This window comes from Buteo buteo, chromosome 11, assembly GCF_964188355.1.
Source record: "Buteo buteo chromosome 11, bButBut1.hap1.1, whole genome shotgun sequence".
Taxonomy (NCBI): Eukaryota; Metazoa; Chordata; class Aves; order Accipitriformes; family Accipitridae; genus Buteo; species Buteo buteo.
In genome coordinates, this window is record NC_134181.1 from 36,933,664 (window position 1) to 36,960,815 (window position 27,152).

A 27,152-nucleotide genomic window follows, 5' to 3' on the forward strand; every position below is an offset into this window, starting at 1 on the left:
TGTCATGAAATAAATATTTAGCTTCTAGTTTCCTTTCTTTTAGTTATTAAAATATGTACTTTAAAAACAGGGGGGGGAAAGAAGATTTGGAGGCCTGGAGGCTGGCATCTTTCCTGATGCTTAATTGCCAAGGAAATCCCTTTGGGTTAAAGAGGAAAATTCTTTCAGCTCTGGCCCAGATTAGATACTAAGGTCATGTTGGTACCTGGCTATGCTTTATTCAGCATTGTGATGCTGTTTAATTATGCTGTTGGTGGAGAGCCATTTGTGCTGTTTTCAGTCTTGCAGGATTTCATTACTTCATTAGGCTGAAGTATCATTTGCTCACAGATGTCTTTAGGAAAAGAAATGCTGTTTGGGTGAATTTTTGCTATTTGGGGTTTCTGTGTGAAAACATCTGGCTAGAGGACATCTCTGGAGCTGCTTCAAGAGGTATACTCTTAATTATTTTGTTTTAGCAGCAGCTTGGCTGATCTGGTGCCAATCTAAATGTTGAAATCAGAGGCTATAGGTCAAAATATCTATTTGGAGTTCAGAACCAGTGAGCAATCCAGGAATACATGTTATAGTTACTGTTTCTCTTGATCTACATGTTTCATTCTGCAGGTTACGTGAAGAAAAGTGGCATTTACTGATGTTTATTTACCTTCGTAATACTTTAGAAACCCAAAATACATCTTAACAATTTTGGTTTGTGTTCTTCTCCCCGTGTGTAATACTCTCTGGTGGATTGATTCTCCCTCTCATGTTTGTGGGTGTGTCGTTTTGTTGCTTGGTTGGTTTTTTTTTTTACAAAGGGCTGAAAGCATTTACTAGGGTTAGGGTAACTTTTTATAGGTTAAAGTAACTTTATTAGTGTTAAGGTAACCAAGGATAGATTGGCTTCTGCTGGACTTTGTATGTTCCCCAAAAGAGCTTTTGCTGGTCGCTCTGACGACAGTACAGAACTTGATGGACCCCAGATACCAACCAAAACAGAAAGTCCTTTGCTAGTTTGTAAATAGTAGTGGCTTTTGTCCAGTACTGTTTTATGCACATTACCAGACCTTTCCCATGAAGGCAGAGTGTTCTTGGAAACTCTTGAGGAGTCTTTGTTCTTACCCTTTAGCAAGAAACTCTGAACACAAGTGCCCTCTGGATACTTAACCATTTCCAGTTTTTGTCACTTACGTGAAATAGTCTAATTCTATCTGTGTTGAAATGAAATGTGATTTATAGGAAGAAAAGATAAAGATGTATTTGTGTACAGATTTTTCTTTAATGTTTTAAACAAGCTTGTCTAGTCCAGTATGTTTAGGGTAGTTGCAGTTGCAAAAGCTGTGTGGTGCTAGTGTTCGTTATTGCAAATTTGTTAGTCACCAAAATAATAGAATGACAACAACTACCTGTTGGGCTTGTATGGTGATGGTCAGACGTTAAGTATATCTTAAAAGAGAAAGTAGTTGTGCTGTCTAAAAGCTTGAAGCCCAAAACTTTTCTGTTTGAGATTGTGGTTCCCTAAATGTTACTGCCAAATTTGAGCTCCGTCAAGTTACACAGTGGTACAAACTTGATCCAGATCAGGCAGAAGCATATAACTGTATTTTTGTCAAACTAGAGAATGTGATGTGATATTTATGCTAATTGTGGGAGGATAAGCTGTGGCTCCTCAACATTGTAAAGTCTGCTCTAGGAAATATCCCTCCTGAAAATATTTTGGGCAAATTTCAACTGGTGTGATGACTTTGCACTGCTTCCATGCGTTGTCACATGGCTGCAGTGTTTTTGATTTGGTAGTAGGAGCTACAGGGTGCACTTAACTCTGGCTCTATGACCTGTCTTTTCAGCTTTCTATGGAAATATTTTCCCACTATTAAATCCTAAACCTAATAGGGGAACTCATGAGTACACTAGTGCTTCCATTCGACAGGCATGTAGTATGCTTTGTGATGCTCTCTCCCCATTTTACTGTTCTAGCTCCCTGTATGTCTCATCACATTGTGCAGCAAGGAGAAAATTAACATACTTATTCACTGCTTCTTCACAGGTTACTAAAATGGTCAAAACAGTCACCACCAGAACAGTGCGTCAGGTGCCACTTGGGCCTGATGGCCTGCCATCAATGGATGGCTCGTCTCCCATGGGCAGCTACACAGATTCAATAGACAGAAGGTACATGAAGAATGGAGAGCGGTACATCACACCACAGGCATCATCCACGTTAACCAGATCTTACAACAACTACAATGATTCTTACCCTGAAAGCCATGAAGGCCAGTATCGCCCTTATATTGGTCACGATGGTTATGGAGATTTATCTGATAACTACGGCAGCTTGTCTCGTGGTGTCAACTACCGTCCTCGCTATGCCTACGTGCCAGGAAACAGTTACAGGCCAGATGACGGTAGCTTCACTTTGCCAAGCAGAAGGGATAACTATGGTCCTGTTGCCCAGCCTCAGGTGCCAGTGGGTAGCAACGTTGACTTGAACCGTTCCCAGCCAGAACGCTTCCAGCCAGAGCCCTATGGACTGGAAGATGATAACCGCAGCCTTGGAGTAGATGATGAAGGATATGAACTGGATCCTGATTATTCCACTGTGAACCGGAGGACATCTGCGGGTGTGCCAGAGAGAGGAAGACCTCACAAAGGAAGGTAAAACCCATTTGTTTTTTATAATGCTGATCTGCAGCTGTTTTGCTTATTTGAATATGTGCATTTGAACTTTTAATGGTGTGGTAAGTTCTGGAATTACTTGACAGAAAAACAGGTAGATCCCATCATTTCATTACCCATAAATGCAAAACACATATGAAATACAGAAGGCAATGAGGGTAGTGCTTAAGAGCCCTTTCACTGTGTTTCTGGGCTGCTTAGTTTAGGTTGAATTTAGAAAGAAAGAGGTGATCTTGTGGAAGAGGGCTAAGTTACTTTTTTTCCTCTTCCTAAAAAAGAGTTATGACTGCATTGTTGTCCCAGAGCCATCTTATGCTAGCAGGGTGAAGAGAGAGATTTGTAGTCTGTGAGACTTGTGACAGGTCTGGTTATGTGTGCATGTGTCAAACAAAGATTTTGAACAGCTGGTTGGGGTTGCAGACAAGCTGATACTTGGTGGTGAAGGGATGCCTTGTTATATAAAAGCTGTCTTGTGAGGTGTTTAACAGCCTCAGCTCCTAATCCTGTGCTAACCTCACACCCTCAGCTGCATGACCAGGTTGTGCTGAACCTCATTGAAGTACTTCAACATTTTTTTTAAGACCAGATCATTATTTTTGTCCTGTCCTGTATAAAGGGGAGATAAGAGCTGTGTTGCACTTAATGTAACTAAAGTGACCAGTCACAAATTACTTCTGGTTCAGTCCTCTTTCTAAGGGGTATTCTATTATATGCCATATTTTCTGATATTAGTTGTTTATGCTGGGCTCACAGCTATCAGCCTTTGCATTAGGAGAGAAAAAAAAGCTTGGAAAGAGAGTCTTATCACTCAGCTGAAAGTCATCTTGTGGGTATGAACCTGAAAAACTTGTATACTTTGTTTTCCAAGCAGTGTACAAACTTTTGTGTGTGCCTGTGTGAAGTCATATCATCATGGTTCATGTTCTGATATGGATTTAGTTAATTTACAGTAGTTTCCAGAGCTGTAAAGGGAGTCTGGAACCCACCTGCCTCTGTGTGTGTAGATGGTCTTCAGACTTAATAGTTTTGACCAAAAGCTTTACTTCATCAGCAGTAGTTGTCGGTGGGGTTTGGGTAGGCCCTTTTGCTCTCTTGTCTTGGAGCGCTTCTACTTGGAGATGTTAGGTTGTTCATTGTTTCATTCATGCTTTCATAGGTCTATCTTCCTTTGCATTTCTGTAAGTTCATTTTAAAGCTAAATGGAATCAAGCGCCTGCAAATTGTCATCGATATTTAAAAAAAAAAGAGAGGGAGAGAAACGGTATCAAGGCATATCTCCCAGAACCCCCTTTAAGTCCCGTGTGACGTCTTTGATCTTGCAAGCTTACCAACCAGTGGAACCACACCAACGTTTTATGGGGCTAAAGGGAATACCTGCAGCCAGTGGGTGCCAAAAGACTGATCAATCTATCAAACTTTAATTGCTGCTCCCCTGCATCTAAGCAAGTTTACAGTTCTCGTTAAAAACAGTCAGGCAGCAGTTCTCTTAAATTTTTATTAACATTTTTCAAACTGTATGCACGATGAATAATTAAATGTATTCTCAGAACCTACCCATTTGCATTTTGAAAGGTGGCTTGTTTCTTATTTTTTTATTAAACATCCCTTTGATTTATTGTTCCTTGCAGTTTGGATAGGACCAATTCACAATTTTTGTTTTATGTGTCTTTTGTTGTGAGGGGTTTTTTCTGTATTTAATATGATCAAGAGGCTTTGACAAGTAATTAGCCTGACTGTGGCAGCAAACTTTAGCTGGAGAGAACATAAGATGATTGTATTAGGGCCTCTTCATAAGTAGTTACTTTTTGACATTTCAAAGATATACTCGAACAATTCAGTAAACCTGCATTTCAGACATGCTACTGATCTGCAAGAAACTAAAGACTACAAATGGTGCTTTGTACTAGATGAGGGTAACTACTACTTGATTATTTCTCTCTAGTTTTTTTATAAATAAATTATTCCTTATGAAAATGATTAAATGAATGTGAAAAATTGATGGCACTTTTGATTTCGAAAAGTTTGTACATGTAGGGTAGATAGAATAACAACACTGTTAGAAGCTTCTCTACCTCGCAGTGACTTTCAGCTTGGGGCATCTTCATCAAGTCACGAACAGAATTGTTCTGTTGGTTAACTCGCTGTGAAAACTTAAGTTATTCTCTCATTTGCTTCCCAGTAAGTACTGCCCTCATTTCTTAACAGTTTAAAGGTAGAATAAGGATCCTTACTGTCAGTTCCTAGTTTTGATGCTGTTCTGTCTCAGAGGACTGAATGGAGGTTTCTAATCTGAATCTGTGGTAGCGAATCTCACCCCCTATGTGATAAGAAGGCAACCCAGCTGTGTCTGGAGGGGATCCTAGTCAAGGGGATTACAAGTACAGATTGTTCTTTCCATCCCTTGCCTGCTCCATTTGATCACAGAGATAAATATCTGTTGTGATTTCCTACTGTCATCACCAGCCTCATTTTAAGCTACTTATATTTCATTTTAAATTGGGGGAAAATGTGCCTCCTCACAAACATCTACAAATCCAGATAAGTGCACAAAGGCAAATATTCCCTCTGTTGGCTCTTCAGTGCTTGTGGCTGGGTTTGTTTCTTGTTTTCTTTTATACAGAGTCTCTGTTGTAAGATATATTATTTTCTGCAAGAAGAATACCTTGCGCTTAATGTTCTTTTCCTCAGCATGTGCTCTGGTTTGGTTTAAGTCAGACTGCATAATAAATTGGGGTGAGAGAAAGGCACTTCGGGTATATAATACTGATATAATATTACTCAAATTTACTTGTGAAGGTATTTACACATTTTTAATTGGTTTTATGCCCTTTTTTTTCTTCATTTGGTAGGTTGCCTTTATGAAATTGGGGGGGGGGTTGTTGTAGTCTTTAAAAATTTGTAGTCTTATGGTCTTGCTATGTGTTTTATATACAGTCCTTTTTGAAAAGAAGCAGGAAGTACTGAATATTTTTCATTCACAAAAAACTTCTGTATTATTATTATTTGAGTATTTTTAATCATTAAATTGAAGTTAAGACAAATGAGCAGGAAAAAATGGCAAGTCATAATTTTATTTTTTTTTAATTCTGTTCAACTTTTCATTTCTTGCCTCTGTGGTAATTTCATTCCAGAGTGGATCACTACAGTTTGCACTTGTACTAGCATTCGTGGGATTTCTTTTTCCCTAAAAACTCTGGAGTAGCTATTGCCAGCATTACTATTCCAGACTAGACAGGATATGAATTTTTAATGTTGACTGAATAGACAACAAAACAGTTTTCTGCTGTTACATTTTCCATGGCAGAAGCCTGACCTAAGAGACTGAGACAGCATTTGGTGGTCACTTCATGGTACAAATTATTACTACCAGGAAACGAGCCAGATTTTTAGATTAAATAACTGTAACACTAGGTCTTTCTTGGTCCTGTTACGTATAGACAGTGCGAGCATATTGGTATCACGTACATGTTAGTCACGTTCTACTTCTGGTGTTATTTTTCAATGTAGAATATGAAGGCTTATATTTGTAGATAAACTTTCAGTCAGCACTTCTGGCCTGACTTTACCCATTTCAGGTGTGGTCTTACAGCAGCACCGATGGAGGCGTACTTAAGGCTGAGGAGGTATCTATGACTGTAGATAGGCCTCTCTGGTTTAATGACCAACCATAAGTGTAATAGCAGGATGTAGGCGACATTGGGATGTTGTCTAGTTTGGGGCAGGAGCATATGGACACGCCTGGGCAGAACGGGGTGAAGCAAAAAATGCAGTCAGTTTGGAAAAGATTTGTTTTTTTCTGAGGCTCCTCCTTAGAGCAAATTTGATCTCAGTTTGTTGATCTGGTAGCAGAAGACTGACCTATGACTTGAGTTTTACATGGCAGACGGCAACCTGAGTCAGCTCATCCATTAGCAGCTTTAGATGGTTCAAGTCAAGGGGATTTTGGTGTTTTAACCATATGGCTCATAACTCAGACTTGTCTCAGCAGAGGATTCAGTCCAGTTTGGAATCCTCTTGGGCATCCTATTGGGGAACAGAGGCTGGCAAAAGTAGGACTCATCTGCAGAGTCTTCAGATTTCCTCTTCAATGTTTGGTACAAAGTTCCCTACTGAAATCCCAAGCCTTTCTGGTCTTTTATCCTAAGCAGAGATCAGCTGCAAACTGCGATGAATGTAACACTTGTATAAATTGTTGAGGGTTAAATGTGTAAATCCTTTACCTGTTTACTCAAATGTGCTTATGTTGAAGCCACAAGGAAGGTGATAAATCCACAAGCTCTCTCCCAGTTTTAATCTATGCTAGAATGTGTTTTGATCAATTCCCTGAGAGAGGTGATTAGTGAGACCCATGGCTTCCTAAAAACTCGGCTGCCTTCCTACAAACAGATGGAAGGCAAGATGCTTATAGTCGGCAACTCTGACGTACTACCAGATCTCTTCAGTCCCGAGAGTAAAGAGCTCTTGGCTTCCTGAGCACAGATGACTCTATCTGCTGAAGCTCTAGTTAAGTCCTTCTTGTGTGTCAAGTGGCTTTCCATTCCAATGTAGCTGCTCTGCTGGTGTGAAAGTGAAAAATCGCATTTGATCCCCACCAGTCCGACTTGGAAAGATGATTTCTTTACTCTCTCTCTGTGTAAACGTATTGCTGATTTTACTCATTTGTCTTCCGAAACTGGGTGTGTTTAACTCCCTGATAGATACTTCCTTTTGACTTCTTCACTCTTTGCCTACTCTGTACTTCTCTGGCTCCCAAGCCCCCTGTTAAAGGAGGGGAGATGGGACTTGACCTGGGCCAGACCATCCTCACTCGCACAGAGAGTCGGGATCTGTCTGCCAAGGCAGTCAAAGGCCTTGTGGTAGTTCTGCATTACACTGCCTGATCAGTTATTTTGCTCCTTTGCAGTGCGGCTTGTTTGGGGGGGGGTTGGGTTATTTTACCTTCTCCAGACTTGATCACTGTATTTAGTCATGTGAATCTGAATTGGTGTGATACTTGCCTCCACTGAGCTTTCTTGTACAGCTCTTAAGTTCACACTAGGATCTTAGAGTTTCTAGATAATTATTTAGGGTCTTGAAGGGTGAAGTGTCCAGGTGTTATCTTTGCTGCCAGGTAGAGTCATTGGGTTTTGTTACTGGTGCATTAACGAGTGGCTCTTGATTCTGTTTCATCCTGCGAAGGTATGTTGCATCTGACCTGCGTGGGCTTATTTCAGCAATAGTGTTTCTTGTGTTCATCCTTTCTCTACAGGTACTTGAGAGACAGTGTCTTGTTTCAAAGTAGCTGTCTTTGTATACTAAAATGGTCATGTTAGACCTGCAATCCTTTTTTTTTTTCACAAAGGAAATGGTCCTGCAGAATCAGGTTGAGATTGGCAGGAACAGTTATAAGTGAATGGTTCATGTAAGAATGGGATTGTTTGAAAGTGCCAACGATTGTTAAAAGTCACTTACGGTTCAGGGTCTGTTTCCTAGAGAATGCTTTGCTTCTGCTGCGGGGATGGGGCCAGCAGTATGTGCTGTAGTCACCACCTCACCACAGAGTAGTAGCTGGTGGGTTCTAAGCAATGCTGCCCTCCCCACCACCACCTGCATGATACATCCTAAACCGTCCGCAGCTCTCTGTACCTACGGCACTTAGGAATGCAACCTCTTCCCTGCAGCATGAAACACTCAGCATCTTCCCATGTCCTTTTCTACCCCAGCTCTGTGTTTTGGGGATTTCATCAGAGAGGGATCATCAAAGGCAAAGATCATCAAAGCCTATTGGCTGTCTTTAGTGCATCAGTAGCTTTGTATTGGAACAAAGAGAGGAAAAAAAACTTTAAAAAAACCAAAACAAACTTTGTTAAAGTTAGCAAGTTGGGATGTGATCTTCTTTCTTTTTTTAATGACTGATTCTTTACTTCAGGTATTCACATTCATATTTAATAACTAGTGATTGACAATTAAAAAAAGTATTGTTGGTACAAGAGTTATGTGGTGCTCTCTCTTGTCATGATAGTGTTGCAATTTAAAGTCCTAACTCTGAAGTTTTCTTTTGGGTAAACATGAAACCAAGTTGCTCTGTGTGGGCACAGGGCAGAGGACACAGCATGAGGAAGATGGGCCTATCCGTGTGGTTCTGTTTGGAAGGCTTCATGGAAATAATGCAAACAAACTGCATCCCAAGACAGTAATTTTCTTTGTGTATTTGCATGGATGAGGAGGAGAGAGGAACTTAATTGTGCAGGTGTAATTGAGGTGGTGTACAGTTGTCTTGTGGGCAGCTCATAGGACTGAGGCGTGCTGAATTGCATGTTACCAAGTCAAGCCAGCAACAGCTGTGCAGAGGGCAATTATTAAAATTAATCTTCTGCTTCTTTTCTTTTATGCAGTCAACAAGAATTTAACATGAAGATGAGTTTGAGAAATGAGGTTTTGTTGTAGTTTTAATGCTGCTTGTCTCAAATTTGCATATGTAAAAACAGATTTTTTGTTTGAGGAGTAGTTAAGGAGTTTTGTTACTACTTCTGTGCTGTGTATATGCGCAGAAGTAAATCTTTTCAGTGTTGTTACTTCTTGGAATGATGGAAACAGCTTTGTTCTGTAACAGCTGTCCAGACGTTGTAAATTACTGTGTAGAGCAAGTACTGAATTAAACATACACAAATAACTGCATCTGTAAAAGGATTTCTTCAGATTCATTCTGAGTTTTGGATAGTGGCCCATTTTTATCCTTTCATTCAGTTTATGGTTTAGAACGGCAATTAAAGGAACTTAAAGTCAGTAGAGGTGCTTTTAACATTAAAAACGTTAATTGTACAAGACTAAGTTCAGTCTTCACCTCCGGTTGCTCTTCTCCCCAGAGTCTAGTTTAATTAGCAGTCCCTTTAGGATAACAGCAAGCTCCATTTTCTTTGAGTTCTAATGGTCTGTACTTCCTTCGGCATGACATCAGAAATAGTTCAGTAACATCAGTCAGTGCTTAAAATGAAAGTTTTTAAGAATCATTTTGTAACAATTAAAACTTGACTGAGATGATTACAGCACTGAGATGGTAGCTAATCTGTCCAGGACAAAACAGTAAGGCCAAAAGCTGCTGCTGTTTAAAAAGAAGATATATATATAAAGAAGTCAGTTTATATTAACATCTATTAAGAGTAGTATTAGAGGGAAGGGAGGATGAAGAAAAATCTTCTAGGCTTGAGATTTAAAACAATGGAATTCATTGGAATTCTGATTCAGCTTCCCAGTGGGTCACCTCAGCTCATCATCCCTCTAAGCCAGGTTAGTGAGCTGGTGTGAGCCTTTGGGGCAAAGCCTGAAAGAGGATAGATTGCAAAGTTGAAAGTGTTTGTGGGAGTTTGGAACTGTTAGGTGCAAGTCGCCTTATTGCCCTGTGGGCTTATTCACGTATAAAATTGAAGACTTTGTGACCAGTGGGTCACTGTGTGCAAGCGTCAGATTTCCTTTTGTACTCCTAAGGATTTAAGTATTCTCTCACAGATGGGTGCACTGCACATGCGCCAAAGCTCCTCTGCACAAACTATGCATATTTGGGAGGATGAAAGGTGTCACTGAATAAGGGATGAAGTATATCAGCAAATCTCAAAAACAAATTCTGAAGTTATAACACCTTTCCTTACAAATCTCTTGCAGAAATGTTCTGTCTTTAGCAGGTAGTTGTAGGAAGTGATCAGAGGGGGGCAGATTTTTTTCTGAAGGTTAGATATAGTTGCAGCGGTGGTTGTTAAAAAATTTGTCAAATACTGATGTGTTTTGTTTTTTAAAGAATACGGACATTTGTAGTGTGAGAATGTACTGTGTTAGAATATTTTCAGCTGTGTTGATTGTAGCTTTGTCTTCTATGTGACAGTAATATCTAAATAGGTGTGTTAGCCGGTTGTGACTGACCTTACTTCAGTTACACACAGTGAATTATGGCACAACGAAATGGCTGCTATTCATTCTAATGCTGTAAATGATCTTAAGAGCGTCTAACATCCAGGTTAGTTGCTGATCTGGCGAGGGATGCTTGGAGTACTGGAGTTGTTTTGGATGTCAAGCAAATGACTCTAGTGTTAAAACTTGGACCCAGGTCTCTTGATCATCAGCATTTTTACCTGTATTCCAAATGATTTTGTACAAGATAGACTTCTATTACATGCTTGGATTCAGGGTGTAGGTTTTCCATCATCTTTGACATTGTTACGTATATTGATGAGTTCCATGTTGATGCTCACACAAGCATACTGAAATGTAGCGGAACTTCCCAGACTTGCTGAAAAGTGTCTGTGGTCTCTGCTCAGGCCTTGAATGCCTTAATTAGAGTTTTGGTTTGTTGCAGAAGTGGCAGCATTAATGAAGCTCAGTGTTTCCTACTGAATGTAATCCAGCTCTATCATAATTGTTTTGCTAAGTGACCAAGATGAATGCAATCTGTTTAATGACTTGCAGTTCCTGTCATTGTTTCATTGCTAGCAAACAAATACTGTGCTGTAGTCCCATCACTGCTGAGTACTCAGCTATGGTTAATTTTCAAGTTACTACAAATAAATTATTTGAAAGTGTAAATACGCTGCCCCTAATGATGTTTGTGATATTGAAAGGTTTGCTCATAGCTAAAATCTCCATACTGACACAGAGGTACAGAGTGTTTAAATGTGCTTTTTTCTTTTTTACCCCCTCCCCCACTTTCTTTCTCTTGGGACTGTTGCTTCTTACAGGGGCTACGATGACCCCATCGAGACAGAGATGGTTGAAGAGAGGATACCTTACCTTCATGGTGGCTACGCAGCACCGTTGGCACAGCCAGAGAGAGGAAGCATGGCTAGTATTGACCGTCTAGGGAAGCGCTCCCCCTCTATTGACAGCATTCGTAAAGACCCCAGGTGGAGGGACCCTGACCTCCCCGAAGTAATTGCCATGCTCAGCCACCCTATTGATCCAGTCAAGTCTAACGCCGCAGCCTACTTGCAGCACTTGTGCTACGAGAATGATAAAATCAAAAAGGACGTGAGGCACCTTAAGGGGATACCTATCTTGGTGGGCCTACTTGATCATCCAAAGCCAGAGGTCCATCGTAAAGCCTGTGGGGCCCTCAGAAACATCTCCTATGGAAAGGATAATGAAAACAAGGTGGCTATAAAGAACTGTGATGGGATCCCTGCATTGATCAGACTGTTGCGAAAAACAAACGACATGGAAGTCAGAGAGCTAATTACAGGTCAGTGTCTGTAGTTTCTTTAATGAATTATTCTTTAGACGAGTTCTTTCAACTCCAGGAACAAGAATTCCTGGAGATCAGAGCATTGAAGGAGAGTTTAGATCAATTCTTAAGCTGCACCATGTTTGTGGGGTGACAAAGTCTAAGGCAAACGTGCCTTTCGGGAAGAAATTGAGATCGTCTGCGTGTGTAGCACACTCAGGTTTCCCTGGCTGCTGAGAGATGGATGATGCTTCTTGGATGTAGCATGCAACTGCATGTGGTTGAGTTACTGAAGCTTAAATGAGTAATAGCAACTTCATTGACAGGTAATTTGTAGTGTGCTTGCCCTCAGCATGTTATAATCGTGAGGTAAGATATGCTAATCTGAAACTTTCCTTGTTAATCTCGTATAAAACAATCCTGCCGCCGTGTCCCCACTACTTCATATTGATAGAACAGTCAGTCTCCTCAGGAACACTTCCAGCTCCTGGTGCTGGGGACTCTGAGGCTGTGTATAAAGCTGCAGCACTTCTGGGCTGGAAAACTCAGATTTTAAGGAGCTTAGAGTCTGCTGTTGAGTTGCTCTGGACACAGGGTTTTCTTGTTGCAATAATTGGAAAAGGGAGAATTACATTTTGAAGTTACTAAGTTTGTGCGCGCTTTGCAGGGAGTTTTCAATCACTTATAACTCCGTTATTCAACCTGTTTTTTATTTGAACTTAGTCTTGGACATAGTCCAAAAAGAGTGATAAAGTATATGCCAAGTTTCAAAGTTCAACCATTAAGTGGAATAGGGTGGAAAAGTATGTCAGCTCTTAAGCTAAGGAGAAATATATTGTTCTTTGGTCTACAATAACTCATGAGGAGTGAAATGGATTTCCCTTTCTTTTCTCAGAAGCAGCAGGGGATGTTTGGATGGAGAGCAGGGCAGTCGCAATGAATTTCAGTGCCAGAACAGAATTTTTCAGAAAGTTTCGTGAGTGTGAAAATGGGTACAGGGCTGAAACTGTTTAGCTACCTTATCAGTGTTGGATTCTGCAGGCAGACCCTATTGCAAACATGGATTAAGCCATTAGAAGTAAACATCATAATTCTATAATCACCTCAAAAAAATTATAGCAGGTCTCCAAGTTCTTACTGGTAATCATAATTCTCTGAGATGAACAGTGGCCTTGGGTGTTCCAACTGTTCTTCCCCAGCCATTATAGGGTATTTAGCAAACTAGGTCTAAATATACAGTGTAGAAAGTAGCAGGGATATTTTTCCAGTCCTTTGCTAGGGAGCTGGTATAAGAGAGCTGTCTGTTTTGTCAGAGAACCTCTAAGTAGCATGTATTGGTTATGCTTTGATTGCTGTCTGTGCTTTGTCTCTTAACATGGAAACTCTGTAGGTAATATTTATACTCTATTTTTTCACTCATTTAGTATGATGGCTGACTTTATTTTTATTTTTTTTTAAATAAAGAATATCTGATTTTCTGCTGTTCTGGTTTACTCAAAGCTCATTTCTGGAGTGCTGAGAAGGAATAAATTTATTTCTTTAGATTCGAGAAAGGAGAAGCCAGTCTATAATTTACTCTGAAGGAATATCATTATAATGCTAAGTGGTAATCAGTCACTTTTGAGATGGCAAAAACAAGCTGGATGTTTTCCCTTTTCACTCTAAATGGCGATTGCTTTGATTTCCAGTTGATTAATTAGTTTTACAGTTCAAATACGTTTTATTTGACAGTAGCTCCTGCTAATTAAATGTAGTATTTTTATTCCACTTCGGGATTTGCTATTTAAAGCTCTTTATTTCCCCTTACCGAGAAACACGAGGAATACTGAGGGCATTAACCTAAACAGATGTCCAGCAACAGATGATGTGCATTTAATCTCCACCTAACCAGGAATAATTTCATTCCACTTCTAAAATGATATCACCAGATCCGGTGTGAGACATTCAAGCATCAATATAGAAGAGAATAGTATTCCAGCAATGCCTCTGTGACTGATGCTCATGTACTTGCAGTCAGTGTTCAAAGCCTCAGCTGATAATGTGGAATTGTCCATTCGAAAAATGAGCTTCAAAAGTCAGTACAGAGAAACAAGAGCCAACTTGAAGTGCGAAGGGAGCATTCAGCCAGGGCTGCTACAAAAGGACTGTGTTTTGCAGCCTCAAAAATTCAGATCACAATTCTGATGTTCTCATGGTGGGAATCTTTCTTATCCAAGTACTTTTCCCTAATGGTAAACCAAAGTCCACCTTTGCCATGGAAGTTTTTCATTCTGTCTGGAGTGAAATCTCTGAGGACTTCTGCAACAACGCAAAAAAAAAAAAAAAGGAAGAAAAGACAACAGCATACAGGGTTTGCTTGTTTGTTTCTTTTAACAGGCTGCAAATTCACGTTTGGTATGACACATTGACTTTTCTGTGGTTTAATATTTCTTTAACTCAATACTGGCTGCTTTTTGAAAGATGAATAGTAATCATCAGCTGGTCATCCCAGATGTGGACAAATTATAAAATGATCCTGCTTTCAGAGACTTAAGTAATTTAAATAATTCAGATGTCTGAATTCAAGAGCACTTCCAGTCTTGAAGGTTTGCTTCTCTGGGTGTGGGACACTGCCTGCCTGCAGGACAGGAGGTATATGGGAGCATACAATAAGACTTGTTATTTGCAGCTGGAGAGGGTGCTTTCTGGAAAAAGAGAGCATCATTCTCATCTATTTTGAGAGTCAGTCCTTGGGTTTAGTACAGCTCCATGGCCTCTCATTTACTTGGTGATCTGATGCAGCAGCCACAGCTGTCCAGAACAGTATGAATCAGACCAGCCAGCTGGGTCTGGTCAGTGGATTAATGGAGTGGGAAAAAGTCATGCCAATATGTTAAAAACATGTAAGAGGTAGATGCAGTGGCAAGGGAGGAATTGGATGTGTGATGCTCAGCGCTGAACGAGTGAGACTTGATGAGTGAGAAGTGTGTTCACTTGACTACTTCTCGGAATAGATGCTTTGGAGAACACAACCTAGACAAACACACTGACATGCAATTCTGAAAGCAGGCTGAGTATATTGATACAACACTCCTGCCAGATTAAGCAAGTCTGTAGCATTTTTCTTTCAGATAGCACTGGTTTTAGCAGAATTTGAAAACCTTCTTGGGGTTAATGCCATCTCTGTTTTACCAGGCATTCTTGATATATCTGCACTAAAACATGATGTCCCTCAAGGTAAGATAGATAGATATGTGATGCATGTAAAAATACCTTCAAAACTCAAGATATATTCATAAAATACCACAAATCTCACTTTTCTTTTTTTTTGAAGTGTGGAGTTACAAAAAGTCTCCCATCTACTGCACTGAGAAGAGCTTGATTTAACTGTTAGAGTGTCCATAAGTAAATAATGAGTAGAGTTGTGATAACACATGTTCCATAATACTCTTCCTTGCATCGCTTTCTAGTCTTGGAACGGTACTACTGAACCTTCAGTGGATCATTTTCTTGAGAAACTGAGAGAAATGAGGATTAAGCTGATAAGGAATTAAATCTGTTCTGATTGGGAAAGCTGCAAAAGTTTTATCTTGAGTGATAAGGGGGTTTTGTGGAGGAAATGTTCCCATCAGATATGCAAGACCAAAATTCTATTACATTCTTTGAAAAGCAATCAGAAGTTGGTAGCTTTAATGAATAATTTTGTTCTTTGTGAGAACATTGAAAGTAATTTTGTTGTTTAACGACATTGCACTGATTTTAAGTGGTGCAGAACGTGATTTTCCTGATGCTGTATGTTGCCAAACTGGTTTTAATTGAAAAATGATTGACCTTCAAAATGCTCTACAGAGGAAATATTTTGATCTAATACTGTAATAGAAACTTGCAGATTGATTGACTTGCTCAGAATTCACACCTTCTGGGCATTTATGTACACTAAGATCCTGTCAGCTGATCAGACACTAACTTCTCTTTGAAGTACCATGCTGTTTTGAACTTTCTGATTACAGATGAGCTTACTCCTTCCATTTTCTATTAGAAGGCTTGTCAGAAGAAGGTTCCTTTTCTTTGTGTATTCCGTGACACAGTAGTTCACGTTGAGGTTCTCAACTTGACCACTACTTAACTTGAAGTAGCGCAGCTTCAGTCTTCAGGACTTAGAATGATATAAGCAAGTCTGTCAAATGCATACAGGACCAACATGCAACAAGAAGTCCTTGGTGTATGTAATGCAAAGTGCTTTATTTTTCCAAATGGTAAATGATTTGGCATATATGTATTCTGCCACAATTTCTTTAGAAATCTTTCCACAGCTCCAAGGAGGCGGAGATTTAGGAGAATATGGCTGTGGCCCTAATCACTTTTAATATTACATAAATCATATAGCTATGTTTATAGCTTATAGGTTTTTTCAATATATTTTTACAATAATCAGTACTTTTGAAATAAAAACTTGTAGCTCTTGTCCCTGCTTAACATGCTGAAAGAGTAGAGATAATGGTTGTAGTTAGAAATATTTAAGTATATTATGAACAGTATTTATGAATAAAATTAAGATTGCTAATGGTTGTGATCATCTTCTGAAATGTAGTAGTTCATCTTCTTTCACTAGTCAGTGGTCAAAAAGGCTAATACTTGTAGTGAAAGTACATGGAAAATTTAGATAACTTCATTTCCCTTATGCTGCTGTGTTAGTGACTTGATTTCTCTTGAGTGCTATTCATATGAATTGATTAAACTTAAAGTTTTAAAAACAGTGTTTCCAGCTTGTTAGATCATTAGTGTGTTATGCTAATAGAGATGGAATGATTTTTAAAGATGGATGTCAAATTTACAGGGATTTTATAAATTTTTTTTTTTGCTCATATTTTCTCTTACACTGGTAAAACCTACAGTCTGATCTGAATTTGTTTACTTTTTTTTTAAGTTTCTGTGGCTGTCACTATCAGTGTCTTTTCCATGGAATTTCCTTTCTCGAGCTGAAAGGATGCTGGGATTTAGACCTCTTTGTTTCATAATTTTGCCTAAGAAAAATATATTGTAACTGTTTTTCTGTATCCTTTCTCATGGAATACTTTCCCAATGAAGTCAAACTCCAATCTGAATTTTTTTTCTCTGGCTTTGGAACCACAAGATTCCCTCATCCTGTTTATCTTGGGCTACCTTTCTGTTAAGTGCTGTGCATTTTCCTTCACTGGATGCTGTTTAACAGAGGGATTCTTTCAGTTTTCCTCATGCAGCTGTCAAAGAGAATATTATAAATTTAAGTGTTTTGACATTTTTGAATAATTTGAAGAGTTTGCACTTTTTTTCTTTTTTTTCTCTAGTAAGACTGTCTTTTATTCCTCACGGTTTGTTGGTGTTTTCTATGAAACATTTGAGAGATGGGAGGCAGATGAGAAACTGAAAAGCTTGTAAACTGTTGGGGTTTTTTCTTCAAAGAGGATGGAGGAAAGGCATTCTGTTTAACTTCAATCCCTGTTGTCTGGTAGCCACTAAATGAGATCAACAGTCAAAATGTGTTTGCCCTAAATGCTTTATTACATAAATTGCAGTCAGCCTCTTAATAAAAATTCTGGATAAGTATGTATAAGACATCCTTTTGTAGGGACAGGTAGTTCTCTTGGTCCGGATGGGGTTACTAGCATCAGTGAAGCTGACTTCTGTGTGGTAGATTGGCAGGTTAGTGCTGTTTACAGTGTTGCAATCCAGTTAGAACACTATTGAATCCCAGTTGCGTTTAGTCTCTTGAAATAACTACTGGTGAATGAGAATATAGGAGAGAGGGAGTTTGGAGGTGATAATTTTATTTTACACGTTGGGGTTGAAAGTATTGAAATCTAGACACAAATCTCTTTAAGCAAAAGATTTGAGCACTGGAAAACTTCTGTATAGTCCTGTAATATTAGAGCTTTTGGAAATTTTATAGGTATTTTTGGCTTTTTAATTATATGTCTGCCTGATTTGTCTTAAGCAGTGAAATTTGCCCTTGTATTTTCACTATACAGACAACACATTATGTCACTCCTCCAGGAAAGGGGGCAAGGCAGAATCTCATTTCAGGTGCAGAAGAAGTATGTGCATTTAAGGAAAGAGATCTTAAAATTGAAGGGCTGTCAGATTTTAAAACTTAGCTCTTCCACATACAGATGATTTTAAATCTCCACATTGTTTCCAGTTGCAGTATTTTGCAGTTTCAGAAGAACAGAAATGCAGGATCCTTACAAACACTGTACTTGGTTCCTCAGTTGATGCTATCTTTTCCTAATAGTATTTTTTTGACCACTGCAAATACCTAATGCTCCATTTATGATCCTATGAGGGAACTCTGACATAACCCACCAGAACCAGGGTATTTTGCACCCATTGTTCTCAGTTTGAATCTAGGTTTGCTTCAGAGATGATTATCCTGTATAATTTCCTGGGATTTATCCATCTTGTTCAGTGCTGGATGTTCAGATTTTGCATTTGAATTTTGAAGTACTGAGCCAGCAATGCATTTAGGGATTAATTGTAATTATTACTTTTATATTGGTGAGTCTGATACGCTTAAGGAATTGCTGTACAATAACTAAAGGAATACTGTGTAGAGAAGTATTTAAAATTAATTGGGCAGCTTATATGTCAGTTTTTATAGTCTCATTATAAATATTGACTTATGTTTGTTTCTGGTATGATCTATATTTTTGAGCCAATTTGTTATGAGTAGTAAAGGGGGCCAGTTAGCATTTTCTACTTGGTTTTGGTTTTTTTTTTTTACTGTCCATTGTTTGGTGTTTTGTAATGACAAAGGGTGATTTATTGTAATGGGTACAAAGAGAAAATTAATTCATATTTCACCTATACAGCCTTATTTGAAAGCTAAAAAAAGTAGGTTATATTTCATACAGCGTGTTGTCTATGAATGGCAAGGGCAATAGGCCCTACAAAAAAAAGCAGTATTTTTGTATGGTTTTAGAAAAAGACTGAAAGAAACATTATGGTGTTCATTCTGTTGTCTGTCTCAGAGTTTCTCTATTAATTAATACGGTCTCCTAAGTCTGAACAGATGCCTGGACCTTGTAAAGATCACTTTGAATAGGAGACACCATAGCATTTGACTTCTGAGGCTCTGCTAATCATCAGCCTTTGAGATTATCGTATAAGTGGCAGCCACTACTCAAATGGAGATAAAATTCCAGTCCTGACCTGGTACCTGTCACGACCCTATATGGACAATACTCTGATATTAAAGTAGGCCATTTGGCATTTAACACTTCTAACTTGTAGCAGTGTGAAGCCTGAGTGTGAAGGAGAGTTCCCACGAGATAGCTGCCTTTGCATATTTGGAGGTAGGTGTGTGTGGCTCTGGTGGTTCTCCAGCACGCTGGATCTTGCACAGCTGCACACTCCCTCACTACTACGTGCTTTCCATTGACTGACAGGGTCCAGCAAGCCCGTGTGTTTGTTAGACTGTGTGACAAAAGTAATAGATCCAAAATCTTTTTTCCAGTCATTTTTCCAAGTTTGAAAATTGTAGGTTTTAAAACTTGGAGTGATTGAAAGGGACCGAAACAAAAGGTTGCACCTTTGTTGTTCTTTTGTGTTTTCCTTTAGACACAGATACTAAGAGGTGAGTATCTACAATTTGCACTGTAATATGCACAGATTCACATTTGTAGTAACACAGGTAGCCTCAGGTTAATACTGTATCCACTTAGGAAAGATTTCCTGTGTGTTCTAGGGAATCTAGCTTTTCCATTCGGTCTCTGAAATTCTGCTAGTCTTCACACTTCTCCTTGGAGATCAAAAGTGTGCATCTGGCTCCCTCCAGGTGTTGTTACCAGGCTGGGGTTATGCAGAAATTATCTCTGAAGTGAATGTCCTGGTTTAGTCCTAACCTAATGAGCAATAACAGTCAGGACACTGACACAGGTCTGCTGGGAAGTTGTATTGTTTGTCTAAGACTGGGTATTTTTACAGTTGTAAGGCTGTTCTTCTGTTATGTTGTTTTGATGTTTGACTTCTGTCTACTTTGGCTCATAATTGAGGTAAAAATGGAAGGACGGAGGAGTTTTGGTTCTCGGCTTCTTCAAGGAATCATATGCTTGTGGCACCAGATGATTTGAACACAGATATTGCCTGTGACAGGAAAATATGAAAGTAAATAATAGAGAGGAGTCTTGAATAAAATACTGTCTTGTGCAGAGGATAAGCATATGATCAATGATCCTTAATAAATTCATCCCTGTTTTTAAGACTTGCTCAATATACTTGTCTGCTGCACTGGATGATTTTTACTTTTTAAGGCATCGCTAGACTTGAAAGTGTAAGAAAATTTGTATATAGCAGAAAAATCCTATTTATGTCCAATAGCACATCACATTTATGTACTCAGTTGTAGAACTTGATGACTGCAACAATATCCATGTCTTCATAAAAGTGCTTCCGTGCTTTTGGAAATGTTCCTGTTGCAGCCACTGTGGAATTTTCCCTAAGCTATGTGCTAGTCTGGCATCTCATCAAGTGGTTTCGCCTTTTCGTTTAGTTTTATGATTTAACCTTCTAGCAATTCTCTGTGAATCTAGTGATTCTATTTAATCTAGAGATTTAAAATAGTTATTACTCTCTTGTTTATTTAATAATCACTGTTTTTCCTGCAGGCACGCTGTGGAACTTATCCTCCTATGAGCCCCTGAAGATGGTCATCATCAACCATGGTCTGCAGACGCTTACCAATGAGGTGATTATACCCCATTCAGGTTGGGAGAGTGAGCCAAATGAGGACTCCAAGCCTCGCGATGCTGAGTGGACAACTGTCTTCAAGAACACTTCTGGTTGCTTAAGGTAAGGCAGAACTGTGAAGTATTAATCTGTTCACCATGTCCTGTGTTTAGGATTTTGTCAAAATTATTTCAGTTTGAAATAAAGTATCATATATCTTTCATTTTTGCAGAGATACCCCCATTTCAGTAGCCACAATAGCAATGTTTGGAGGTATTTGCCTGCCACAGACTCTCTTGTGGGACTTGTCAATGTATGTCTGTCCAGTGGGGTCAGTGTGAAGAGTAGGTCATTTATCCAGGTTAAAGGGAGTGGATCTATATAGGACTGTGTATAATACAATGGAGAGTGACCCAGGTAACTGCCAAGCTAAGTACAAAAAAAGCATTTTGCAATACAAACTGTGCAGCAAGTACTGAGAGTCATACTTCCATTTGTCTATTGTACTGTGATCAGTGGGCTGTTTCTACAAATTTTTAGTACCTTCTCTGGTTCCCTTGGCGGTGCTATTTTTATTTATTTGAAAAGTGTGTTTTCAGACAGCTCCCTTCTTGGTTTTAGGACTTCTACTATTAAAAGGGGGTTTTTTGCAGATGCTGGGGAACTGGTTTCATGGAATTACATGAGCCTGAAACATGGATCTAGTTTTAGCCACAAACACTTTGTGGACACATTCCTATTTTAAGCTAAAGTGGCTAATGACCTATGGGAAATTAGTTAAGAACCTGAACTACTGACCATTTAGGAACGTATTTGTAATATTGCTTGCAAAGGAGCCTTTTCTGGTTAGAAATTGTATTTGCATTTCTGAGAGCACCTTGAGAGTAGGACAGTAGATGCTAGAAGCTGGGGTCAGGAGGAGTCCTAATGCAGTCTGCAAAACCTGAAGAACCAATGTTCCCTAAACTCAGCCTCTTTCATTTTGCTTTTCTTTGAGATAAAATAGAGGAGATGCCCTGTTAGATTCTTTAGCTTTGTGATGAAGTCAATTAATTTGAACAAAACTAATAAAGATTTGGCATCATACCTTCTGTTGCTCTGAAGTATACTTCTGTCAGATTTCTACTGATTAATGCATCTTCAGAAGTTGGTTCATTTCTGTTTCTTGGACTTGTGGTCTGTAAATTGCAATAACTATTCCCCTGAGTGACTTCACAAATGAAGAAAGTAATGAAAAGTGTTCTGAAAGTGCCCATTACTGAAATTATTTGCAGTCCCACTGGAAACTAAGGTGCTTTGAGTAGGCTTCAGACATCATAGGTTTTTACTTACTAGTGTCTCATTTTCTAATGGTCTTCTGCAAGAGGAAATTAGTCATGGTGGGGGATAAAAGGATTATCTGAATGAGATTCTCCAGTAAGTGTAGACAATAAATTGATCATTAGTAGACTAACCTAGACCACATCATAAATTTTTAATTGTATGTGGATCCACTTCAAGTTCCACATTCCAGGATACCTTTGGGGGGGTGGGAGAAGGGGTGTTGGTGGCTGGTTGTTTGGTTTGGTTTTTTTTTTTTAATTTTAAAGTAAAGTGCTGGTTTTACAGGACATGCAGAAGCTTGTGCCACTTTGGACATTGTATTTTTAAGGCTAATGAAGAGGGGTGTGGAGCATAGTAGTACTGAGATATGTTAGTCAGAGAATTTGAACTTTGGGTAATTGAAAGTGGTCCTGATGTACTTCAGATGCTTCAGGGCAGCAGCCAGTGAATGGTGACTGCTTCTGTTGTTGGAGGAGGGAAATGTATTTCAGTCCTTTAATCTATAGTCTCTGCTGTCATAGTCATGTGGGACTACGTGCTTCCTTGTGGAAATCTGAGGCTTCAGTCAGATGTGGGACAAGGTGATTTCATTCTTGAAAGTAGTTGGTTAAGGTAAATGGAGACATGATGGCAGGTTAGCAGGGAAAGGTAATCTGAAAAAGGTAGTTTGTCCATGTGTCTCTGTTGTGCTGTGGAGAGAGCAACCTCTTGCATAGGAAGGGGAGAGAACTGTCTTGCTGCCTCCTTACTTCTTCCAGTGAGATAAAGTGAGTCCAGGACAACAGACAAGTATGCAGGAGTAGGTGAGATACGAGCTGTCTTAGAGTTGATCGTACTTCTTGTTACGATGTTGGTGGTATTACGTACCTTTTGTAGTGCGCTCCCAGATCTAGCGATAAAAATGGACATATCAAAAGTAATTATCGTTACTACTGTTGGAAATGATTTTGCATTGTTTGTTGAAATCCTCTGCAGCTCATCCTTAAAAGCACCAGCAAGATAAGATAGTTAACACCAGCGGAGAATAAATTGTTGCAGCCATCTGTCTGACAGACGTCAGTGTTTAAAAACCCCTTTGCCTAGTCTTCTCTTGTTGAGACAGTAGCTGGTCCTAGAAATTCAATTTTCCATGAATGGAGGTTATTGCAGACTACAAACTGTTTACCAATTTGATATTTAATTGGGAGGTTAGTCCTCTTGATGATGTGCCAGACTCCTTTGTCTCCTTTGGAAGTGAGCCTCAGGTGTGTGCTGTGTTGTCTTCCAAAAAAACTGAGAGAATGTTTGAACTTTTGAGGTTTCAGATGTCCTTGCAGTTCAGATATCTAAGCAGAAGAAAGGCATTATGCATGCAGGATGGCATTCATTTCAGTATCATTTTTTCAGTTAATAAAGTTTATCAACAGACGTGGGCAAGTTTGGTTTGTTTCAAACGCAGTGATTCACAGCGTGAACTGCTGGTTAATTATTTACCTTTTTTTTTCCCCCCCTCTTTTTTTACACTGCTTTCTCAACTTTACTTTGTTCTTAAGCTAGGTTTCTCTTTTGATAACGTGGAGCCTTGGAAACGCTTATTTCAAAATAATTGAAAACAAGTAATTTAGGGGGAGGGAAAAAAAACCCACAACACTTGTTTGGCTTTACCTCTTCTTCAGATCTTGATCCGTCCTATTTTCCTTTCCAGTCCTGACCTATCAATACCTTTTTTTCCCCTGTGTAATTTGTAAGTCTGTCCCTCCTCGCTTTGGGAGTTCAGGTGCTGGTGTATGTCCACGTCTGAGTAGGGCAGGGTGAATTGTATTCCATGTAGTCAGCTTGGTCTGCATGTGCCTAAGGGTAGATTAACATCTGGTATTAGCAGCACAGATAGTATAGTGCTGCAGGTATATGTGGGATGGAAGGATGCTTTAGCAGAGGGGTCAGTAATTGGGGCTAATAGCTTAGCAGACATCTGAACCTGCACCAGAGTTGCTTTACTTGGGAATTAACTTTGCAAGATAAGAGGCACGATCCGTGCGCTTTTTCCCCTTACCCAAAGCTAAGGTAGTTTGCTGGCTTTATATAGCCCTGATTTCTACCACTTTCTGAAGTAACAAAAATCCATCTGTGATGCTTGATGTTGATTTTAGTCTGTATGACCAAAGGACTTGCACTCAGGAGAACGGATCTGTCTGAGCTGCTATTTGAGAAAGCCCTGTGCGTGATACTGCGTAACATTGGACCTGGTCATTTACAGGCTGGAAATCAGAGAAACTGCAAAGTTTGTCATCATCAAGCAAGCCATTCAAATACTATCTTTTTGCTATGAGTTAAATAACTCTGGGATTACCTGTGATACTTAGTGATGTCCATGCCAAACTACCATAGCTAACCAGCAATGTATATGTAGCCAGTAAGAATCAAAGGAAGAAGAGGCAACTGGTTAAGGTTTATATTGACTTTGGAGACCAGTGTTTATTTTAAGGGTTCCTTCTAAAGTCAAGCCTTCTCCCATGATTGTGGCTGTTCTAGGGATCTTTTGAGTCCTGATATCATCTGGAACATGACGAGTGGGTTCTTTTTGTCATCCCACTCAACTGGATTTGCCAAAAACTCTCTTTGAATGTTTTGGGAATCCTGTATTCCCCTTTGCAAAATAAAGACTTGGCAGCACAGCCAATTTGCAAACTATGATCTGATAATTAGATTTATTGCATGCTTTTTCTGTAGTCTTTACCAAGACACACACTGAGGTTTTCAGAAACTAGTGCAAGTGATGATAATTTTGTCTCCATTCTCATCTTGAGATCAGGAAAAAGATTTTTCCTCTTACATTACCGTGTTCTGTTTCTAGGGGCAGACATGGTATGGTGAATTGATCTGCAATATCCATAATAATTTTACTACTTAAAATGGTCGTGAGCTTCGTGATAGATGCTACCTTGGGTGTAATTTTATAAAATGGAGGTATTCTTATATTCCGTTGAACCTGTTGAGAGAAATAGGTATGGTGGAAATCTCAAAAGAACAGTAAAAAACAAAGCAAAGATTGATTTATTGAAATTAAGTGGATATTTGGTTATGGAAAAGTAGGACTAGGGAAGAAGTAAGACATTTGCTAGGAGAATCATCAAATATGCACAGATGTTCCTTTATTTCATTTGGAGTACAAGTTTCATGTCTTAGCATTGTATTTTATTCTTTTAGTTATGTGGAGAATGTCTCTTCTAGTTACTGTCTTTTTTTTCATTTTTTCTTTTTTTTCTTTTTTTTTTTCTTTAAAGCCCTAAATCCCTACTGGGATTTGCAATCCAGAAGCATTCATTTTTAAATTGTACTCTCTTCCAGTTTAAATAATGTAATGATCTGGTACATCTTAACAAGGCCATTTCATGATCTTTCCTACAACTTTGACCCAGACGTTAAAGTGATTTAGGAGAAGAATACAAGTTGAATTGCTGGTGGGGTTGATGGAGCTAAGGCTAGCTTACATGCACCCAGGCAGTGCCAGAGACCTTTGCTGTGTCTCCAGGTTTCTCCAGAGATGCTTCTCTGCTTTAGAGGGGAAGTGCTGCATCTGTGGGTCAGAGTGTGCTGCTGCAGTCCCATTATTTTTTTTTGTTTTCTTTGTAGATACCTACCCTGATTCCTAGTACTCTGGAAGCAGCAAGGATTTTAATGATTTAAAAATGAAATTCATTCTGGGCTTAATTGCTGTTTTCTGCCTAATTACTTTTAATTCTCCCTTGGATTTTTTTCACTTCTGAGAGGACAGAGTAGAACTTAGTTTCTAAATTGCCAACTTTCTAGCCTCATTCCTGTGCTAAACTGACCTGCTGTCAACAAATGTTAGATGAATTAATTTGCATAGCAAACAGATGCAAAGTGCTCCTTTTTCCAGGGTACCATCTGTAGTTGCAGCATTTCTTGTCAATTCTCCAAGTACGCAGAAATTCGCATTCACAAATAGCCTCAGGGTTCAGAGACCTGGCCGTGGGTGTACGAACACAAACAAACTGCACCCACTTGACTTCCACTAAAAACATGCATTCTTCAGATCAAAATTGCACATAACAGCTTGTCCAACATGAGCTCCTGAGAAGAGAAGGGACAATGTGGTGGCTAGAGCTGTAACAAGAGACTTGAGAAGTATGGATTTAATTGCTGTTCTGCTACTATCCTGACATAATTACAGGCAAGATTAATGGTATAAACCTTTTTGTGGTCTAATTTTTAATAGCCCTGTCTCCTTCTGGTTTTGGTGAGATTCAGGCTCCTACGTGCCTGAGTGGATCTGGACTTCAGTCACTGATCTTCACTTTCCTGTCTTTAACATGGGATTGGCACCTCTGTCCTTACCTTCCCCTGAAGCTGGTAAAATACCAGTAGTTCAAGGATTTTGAAGGGGTTGATCCTAGAGACAACAACTGGGAAAAATCACCTCCTATAGGTATAAATTAAAAGTTTGGTCCTATGGAATCAAAACCTAAGAGCTATGGTAAGTGTGAGATAGGATGTTTGAAGACTTGAGATAAGGCCTCTGTAGATTCAGAGCTGAAAACATACTCCACCAGGATGAGAAATGATGTATAAGTTTCTGCAAGCTTCTGTTACTTTTATGTGCTTCAGAGGAAAGACGACTGCAGGAGCTTGATGGTAAATCATTAATACTTAGGATGTGCCAGGTAGAGTTTTTGTATGGAAATGTTTTAACCTTTTTCTAAGGACAGAGAGCATTAAGGTTACGTTACACGTACATCTTGTCCTGCAGATGTAACTTACAGTTCTTCAGTCATATGTAACAGTGCTTGATGGTAATACATTTGTTCCTTGAGTCCTAATGTCTTTATATACTTGTGAATATATGTATGCATGCAAACACCTACAGCCCACACTGTTTGTAGCAGGTGTGTGTGCATCCGTGAGGCGCATGGAGGTAAACAAGGTTTGTCAAACAGAATCTGTGGTCTTGTTTTGGCAGAAAAGTTCTCTCTCTTTGCACCCTGGAAATGACTGTATGAATGTCTCAGTGATACTGGTGTGTCCGTTTTTTCTTCCCATCTCTGCATGCTGAATTTGAGGAAAGAGAGGAAGAAGGGCTGTCAAAGCTAGGTGCTTATGCCCTCCTTTCTTATTAATGATTAATGTATGGCTTTTCTCCGAAGAGAAAAATGCTTGGGAATTAGAGCTTTCGAAGTGAATTACCTTCAAGCTCTATCCATCTTTAAATCCTGCAGGCATGATAATAGTATGTGGTGACAGTCACATAATATTTGTCCTACCTACATTCTCATATACTTGAGGCAGCCTTCATCTCCAACTGACC

The 27,152-nt window shown here is 39.2% G+C and overlaps 1 protein-coding gene across 3 annotated transcripts in view; it reads left to right on the forward strand.

The window, feature by feature from the left end:
- Nucleotides 1–27,152, forward strand: part of ARVCF (ARVCF delta catenin family member) — a 152,048-nt gene that overhangs the window by 66,154 nt on the left and 58,742 nt on the right. For all 3 annotated transcript variants that reach the window (XM_075041533.1, XM_075041535.1, XM_075041534.1), the window contains 3 exons: nucleotides 2,027–2,634; nucleotides 11,361–11,860; nucleotides 20,464–20,647. In XM_075041533.1, the coding sequence (XP_074897634.1) occupies nucleotides 2,027–2,634; nucleotides 11,361–11,860; nucleotides 20,464–20,647 (1,292 nt within the window). The remainder of the gene's footprint in view (nucleotides 1–2,026; nucleotides 2,635–11,360; nucleotides 11,861–20,463; nucleotides 20,648–27,152) is intronic.